This window comes from Alligator sinensis, unplaced genomic scaffold (genome assembly GCF_000455745.1).
Source record: "Alligator sinensis unplaced genomic scaffold, ASM45574v1 scaffold358_1, whole genome shotgun sequence".
Classification (NCBI taxonomy): Eukaryota; Metazoa; Chordata; order Crocodylia; family Alligatoridae; genus Alligator; species Alligator sinensis.
The window spans coordinates 1,719,582-1,726,899 of record NW_005842121.1 but is presented as its reverse complement, the minus strand read 5'-3'; the positions used below and the strand labels follow the sequence as shown (position 1 = coordinate 1,726,899).

At 50.0% G+C, this 7,318-nt stretch overlaps 1 protein-coding gene across 1 annotated transcript in view; it reads left to right on the top strand.

Annotated features, from left to right (window-relative positions):
• The window catches only part of TXNDC16 (thioredoxin domain containing 16), a 70,289-nt gene that overhangs the window by 52,214 nt on the left and 10,757 nt on the right, over positions 1–7,318 (top strand). The window contains exon 16 of the mRNA XM_014520500.2: positions 4,523–4,607. Coding sequence (XP_014375986.1) covers positions 4,523–4,607 — 85 coding nt within the window. The remainder of the gene's footprint in view (positions 1–4,522; positions 4,608–7,318) is intronic.

Here is a 7,318-nt window from a genome sequence, read left to right as displayed (position 1 = left end):
TGGGCTATGATGCTCGCCAGCTCCTTGAGTACCCTGGGGGGAAGATTGTCAGGGCCGGCTGACTTGAAGGTATCCAGCTTCTCAAGATGTTCCTTCACGAAGTCAGCATCAATGGAGGGCAGGGGATCACCCTCACCCGGACTTCCCGGCCCTGTAGCGGGCATGGGCGTCCCATGGGACTGATGAAAGAAGAAGTTGCATATGTAGGTCTGATTTGGGTGAGTCCTGGCATCGGTCTGGAGATAGGGGACTGGATGTGGTGTCCCGGGAGGTCCCTCCAGTCCCATGTACGTTCCCAATAGTACAACTCCAGTTCCAGTCCAGACCTCATCTCCTCACTCACCAGCAGGTCCCTTCCACAGGCCCTGCGCTGGGTCTGGGTACTGGGAGTGCTCACCAGCTTCAGGCTCTCCCAGGGGAGACAGAGAAACACCTCGGTCCTGAGTCCCTGTCAGGCACACGGGTGCATGACACATTAAGTGCTTCCACATTGCACAGAGGCAGCTCCCAGGTGCACAGTCACAAACCACGGTGCCTCTGGGATTCGGGTGCCTCCAGCAGCTGAGTGCAGGTTTTCTGGGTGATGGCTTTGGTCTCAGGGACTTTATTCACCCCCTAAGTCAATTTTTAGATCTGCCTCTCTGTTCCTCAAGGCATCAGGGTCCCGTGACCAACCTCTTGGTCAAAAGCTTGCTGAGCCAGGCATCCCTGCTGGGCTGCGAGAGAGAGGAAAACTCAGGCTTGCCAGGGTGACGAGTGAAAAGGGCAGTACGGAGACCATGCCCCAGCTGGGGCTTGACAGCCGTGTAAGGAGGTGCAGCCTTCAGGGGACTGAAACCCCAGCTGCAGGTAGGCAGTGGGTCATAGGCTGCCTGGCCAGAAGGCTGGGAGCCAGCTGCAGCAGATCATTAATGAATGAAGGTCGAGCCCCAAAGAGGGTTGAAAGCTCCAGGGGCAGAGAGGAGAGGCTGTGGTTTGGGTTTGTCTGTTAATTCATTGTTGGCACACTTGCTCGTTCTGTTTTTTGTTTGGCCTCTGTCAGACAAGTTTGCCCTATGCAAATAAACTGGCTGGAAAACCCAGAGCTGACTGGCCTTGAGAGGGGAGCTGGGCGAGTGACCTGCTTACAGATCAGGAAATGTAGCGTTTCCTAAAGAAATGCTAAATGATCTTTCTCTTTTGAGTGGTCTTTCTCCATGAGGCTGATGCTTATGATACTGAGACCTGTTTCCAGCCAGAAAACCCCCAGCCCCTGAAAAAATCAACTTAAGAAAACCTTTAAGAAAAAGCAAATCGGTAACAAAAAGAAGATTTGACATTGGAAAGAGAAACCTCATGGAATCCGCTAAGGACCTCGTTATTGCTGCTGGTTTCGCATGAAAGGCACTTGGATGTTATAAACCCCTGGCTAACAAGATGGAAGGTCAACTTCTGAAAAGTCTTGTGGTCAGTAAAAACCAACTGACCACAAGGCTTTGGTCAGTAAACCAAAGTGTTGGTTTGGTTCACTGGTTAAGCAGGTTTGGACCTGATCTGTGCTTGGATGAGAGACCAGCTGAAAATATGTGCCACTCTGCTCTCATCTCTGAGCCATCCTCATCTGATTGGCATTTTCAGATGTCCTGTGCACACCTGAATAAGTTTTCTGGACATGGACCGCTGGCTTTTTCTTCAAGGAAAGGACCTCTCTTGCCTGTGACTAATGGGCAGCAATGCTCTGCACGGACACTTCTGCAGGTTGAACTCTACCCTTGTTTTCTTGCCTGGCTCCTAACATGCCAGCACATCCCCCATCTTCCCTGCCCAGCTACCCCGATCTCTGCACAGGAGCTGCCAGAGGGTCTGAAGGAAGGATGGCTCTGATACTACAAGCAGCATCCACCTCTTCCAGAGCCTCGCATGCAGACCCAGCTGGATTCTTTCCTCTCTGTCTGTCAGCAGGACAGGAAGAGATGCTGGTTCACAGAGTTCTTGTATGCAGACAGTCACATATTTTAAAGAGAGAGAGGAAGTAACATGAAAGGAAAATCGAATCAGAAAGGGAAAAATGCCTGGCACGGCTCCCCACAGCGATTTCTCAAGAAATAGCCTGGCTCTCCATGGCCCAGGCAACACCAAGATGAGCAGCAGCAGCTCGTCCAACACCACTTTCCCTCACCATCACTCAACTTGGGAACTGGCACAACTCCACACTTCCTTCAGCAGCAGAGGAGGAAATGCTCCCCTTCATCTTTGAAGGGCCTCTGTCTGCCAAGAGGCGGATGGTGCTACCTCCTTCTCCAGGTCGGTATTTTCCAGGTGATGGTTTCCCACTAGCGTTTGTTAAACCCAAACAAGCCATTCCCATTGCAAAAGGAGGTCAACTCTTGCATGGAGCACAATGGGAAGGAAGCAAAGGGGAATTTTAGAGGATTATTTGGCAATCACAATGCACCAAAACTTGGGTGAGACATAATTAGACTTAGCACATCTGATTAGAAGTTGGGGAAACGAGAAAAGTTTGGAAGACCTGGGAAAATGGGAGTTGGGAGAAGAGGAGAATGGCGGGGAATTTTGATCATAGTCTTCAAATACACAAAAGGTGGCCATAAGGAGGATGTGATAGTGTGTCTGCATGAAACGGGACAAGAAGTAACACTTGTCTTGCAGCCTTAAACTGCAGCAAGGAAAATGCAGGTTGGAGCTGAGGAAGAACTTTTTTTCAATTTGAGGATGGTTCACCCCTGGAAGAGACTATCCAGAGAGGTCATGGTGTCTCCATCGCTGGAAGTTTTTAAGAGCAGTTTGGGCAAACACTTGTCTAGAATCACTTCAACAAGGATAATCCTGCCTTGAGCAGAGGGGTGTAGTAGATGTGACCTCCTGAGGGCCCTTTTGTAAGTCTGTGTGGCCCACTCCAAAGCTCATGGGAAGCCATCTCCTGATGTTTTTGGACATTAGATAATTCCCTCATGATTTTCTTCAGGATACCCCAACCTGTTTCTGTGAAGCTGGTTGGAACCATCCTCTTCATCACAAACTGGGGCAGGACCCAGCATAGGATCACAGAAAATGAGGGGTGAAGGGCCCTCAGGAGGTCACATCTAGTGCACCCCCCCCTGAGCACAGCAGGACCAGCCCTAACTAGATCATCCTAGCCAAGGCTTTGTCTACCTGTGTCTTAACAACCACTAAGGATGGAGCTTCCCAGTGTCAGAGTGGGAAGTCACAGCCAGAGCAGGACGAACCCTCGTATTTCTCACCCTGTCATACGGTGGCCAACACTGAGTGACTCTCACCGCTGGACTTCACAGCAGCTCCTCTCCTGTTGGGTTTGTGCACCTTACCCCAGTGCCAGGGCAGTGTGCCACATAACTGGCTTTTCCATCTGGCTAATTAAAGCAACAGGATGTCCAACCAGTCGGACCTGGGATGGCTCCCAGCACTGGGCAGCCATTCAAGCAACCAGACACAAGGCATGCTCTACAAGACCTCGCTGACATCTCTGGACTTGAATAATGTTGAGTGGGGACATGACTGCCTCAAAGGAGAATGTGAAGCAGCTGGACTTTCCTCTGTCCCATAGCGGCTGCTAATAAGAGGCTTAAAAAGGAAAGCTGCAGGTGAGGTGCTCGTGTGCTTGCTGGTGTCCACACAGGCTCAAGAAGCTCCCAGAGACCTGCTATGCCGTTTGCAAAGCTCTTGGCCAGGAGCTGTCACTGGGCATGTCATGGAAGGACAGGATAACCCCCTCAACAACATCTGACCCCAGTCTGAAGGGTCCCCTGGGATTACTGGGTTCAGGGTCAGGCTGCTTGGGAGCGCTGAAGTCTAGAGAGGGTGTGCAGGGCTGCAGATCCCAAATGCTGCCTGGTTGTGATCATCTCGTGTGACTCCATCCACACAGACGCTGCACCTCAGGTGCCTGCCCTGGCAGGTTTTACCCCTCAGCTGCTCTTTGGTAACTGCCCCATGCCTACTTTTGCCCCCCCCCCCAGGGAGAGCTAACCCAGGGGAGTTTAGAGCTTACTGAAACAGGCCTAAATTACCCCTGTACATCTTGCACTTCCTGTAGGTGAGAGCAGGCAAGAGGATGGGTACTGTGGAGCTGAGTGGGGTTAATTGGGGCACACTGAGTAATTGCTGGCTTGGGGGCTCTGGGGCTCGTAGTTGCCATGACCCCAGTGATCTCTTGTTTGGGAGAGGCTGGAGCAGGCTGAGAATCCTCCTTGATGTGAGCTGCCACCCGGCGGGGACAGATGCTGGAGCCCTGGCTGCTCTCCCCTGCCCATGGCTGGAGAACAAGGGACACAGGCCTGGGAGGGGTCTCCTGCGCCAGTGATCCAAGTTCATCAGGGTTGCAGGGAGCCAGTGACTCCCCAAAATTGCTGCTTCCAGCCCTGGCACACAGCTACAAGGTGAGAACCAGACACAGCCTGCACTGCACACCTTATAAACAGCTGTGGCCATGAACGGCTTCATGATTGGCAGAGGGGGAAAAAAAACTCCAACTCTTTACTGATTTATGGAAATTTTTTTACAGCCAGAGAAGCATTTATTGAAGCAGGAGCCATCCTAAAAGGATACGTCACAACAGGATTGTATTATGGAGATGATGCTTTGGTTCTGTAAGTCATTTGCTTTTTCCTTTCTGTACAAATACAGACTGATCTGCATTGCAGTGAATGCCACTGAATTTTAATGACCGCATTACATGTGTGACCGGGCATGTCTGTGATCAGTAATGGTTTTCAATGCAGTTTCAAGTAGTAGAGTAGGCAATACCATAAGGCTCTTCACAAAGCTACACACTCAAGTGTGTTTTACACTGCTTTTAGGAGGCTCCACGAGCTAACAGCTCTGTGCCCGCTAACTGAGATAGATGGTAAAATGGTGGTTGGTATTAACTGTGGATCTGACGACATGTCACAGTTGATATTAGTGGAGAAATGGAGGAGAACCGTAGAGTCCACATATAGTATCTTGCACACTTACGACGGTGTAGGCCATGCTTTTATCAATAAGACCAATGGGCCAGCTCCTTGCCCCGTATACGTGACTGTGCTAGCTGTGGACACTTCACTGACAACCGTTCCTGCCACTTAACATGGGGGTGCCTGGTGGTTAGGTCTCCAGCCCTGGGCTCTGCCACTGCCTTGCGCTGTGTACTTTGGCATATCACTTTACTTCCCTGGCCCTTCTTGAGTGCCCAAAGGTTCACAAGCCTGCAGACAGTTCATCCTTGCGCTAGCTCTCCTCAGGAGGAGAAACTGTGCACCTCTCCTTCATCCAGCATAAGGCAACAAGGAACTCATCTGTTTCCCCTTTGGAGGCTCCCATCAGCTTCTTATTTTTTCTCTGCTTTCTGGGCTCAGAGGGCCTGACCCACATCCCACTGCACTCAATGGCATCCTGGATCAGGGTATCGATCCCTTTATTCCCTGGTCCCCACTGGCTTCTTCGAGTGAATTCATCCTTTCCTCTGGGTGCTGCAAAGCTGTGTCTCCAGCAGCTAGAAGCAGAGGAGCACTTTCCCAGCACGTTCCTGTCAGTGCAAACCTTTGCCCAGATCCCCTTGCCTCTGTCTTGTTGCAAGAGCCCTGAAGCTACAGATCATTTCTGTGTTCAGACTCTGCTGCTGTGATTGGGTGTCTGCTATAGGCGCCAAGTATGTGGGGGCCTGAGGGCACTGGTTGGCATCTAGGTGCTGGAAAAGCCTTGAAAATTGGGTCCTCTGCTGTCATTCCAGCAAAGCACTGTAGGCCGCAAGGTGCGCTATTTATGCAAAGGAGGCTGGGACCAGCGTTCTTTAATTTTATAGAGAGCCGTGTTTGGAACAAACGGGAGAACTGTTTGAGCTCTTTTATAAACATGGGGTTTGCAGAAGAACAATTAGTTGGCTGGTTTGTAGGCATTTGGTTTATTAAATTTATTCTTAAATTTCTGCTTTCCCCTAATGAGTGACATCACAGTAAGCATTATAAAAATACCTTCTCCTTGCCTATCCAGAGTACTTATCTTTGAGTCTGCTTACAGCTGGTGGACCAGAGAGTTGTAGTTTCTATATTGTAGGTAAGTCCAGTGTGCTGTGTTTTATGTGACGTTGGAAAGAGAGAGTGGAGTGTTGCAGCTTTTGTCTTGGTAGAGAGTGTTTAGTAGGAGTTTTGACTTGTCAGTTGTAGAGGGAACGGCTGTAGATCCCAACCTCGAACGCAGTTTGATTAGAAAGTTTGAGCCAGAGCCCACCTGCCCTCTTGCTAAGGAAAGGTAGGATATTCCTTTCCTAGGATTTCAGAGAAAAGGGCTGTATTGTGTGTTGCTCCATGAAGGCACAGAGGAAGAGAGCTGGTGAAAGCTGCAAGAAGCTGAGACGGGAGCCTCTTGACTCCCCGTGTCTTCCTGAAGACTTTCAGGGTTCGGCTCCCCCAGAGGGCTATAGCGGTGATTTGTCAACCAGTGTCGTGGCATGTTGCGAGATCCTTTAAAGGGTGCCCTGGGACACTGCGCAGTATTAGCACTCTAAGGTGTGCGAACACCTACACACAATTCACAAGACAAACCCAGGGATTTCAGCTAGGAATTCATAGAGTCAAAAGCATTCTGATCTGCTGGGAGATGTGGAAGAAAGAATTGCTTAATTTGTTTCCTTAGTAAAAAAAGGAGTGAAAACTAAGAGCCTGTTGTCCAGGGAGTGCCGTCAGTCTAACGAGGAGGGTCTTGAGTCTAAAAAGGTTGAGAACCACTGAGCTACAGGAACGGTCCTGTGAAAAAACTATTCCTCTTAGAAACAATGCCCTGCACTGGAAAGCTTGTCTAAGTCTACCCCAACCATGCAGTCGGCCCAGTCAAAGTGATCACTCACAAAACCCCGTGATTCTCGCATAAGGTCTTCACATAACTTTAAGTAGAACATGGCTAGTTGGCAATTGTTTGGATAAAGCGTCTAAGGATCCCTTCAGTTGCTAGGAAGGGCACAAACCTCCTTGAGGTTTTTCTTTGCATGTGTTTTATATTGAAACGCAAGTCTCGTGATACGTGCACTAGGTTAAGCTAGCTGCTCCCCTAGCCAGCTTCATCCCTGGGAAGCCATTTGCTCAATGCAAGCTGTCACTTCTCACCACTTAGTGGCAAGGCTCCATAATACAGGGGTGTAGGTTGTAGCTGTGTTGGTCTAAGGACATATACAAGGGCCTATAAGGATGAGGGTCTGTAATAGTACCTACTGCTGGCAGCAGGGCTGGCTGTGTCCACTGCTTACCACGGAGGTAAGTTTCATAGATGTTAGGGTCGGAAGGGACCTCAATAGATCATCGAGTCCGACCCCCTGCATAGGCAGGAA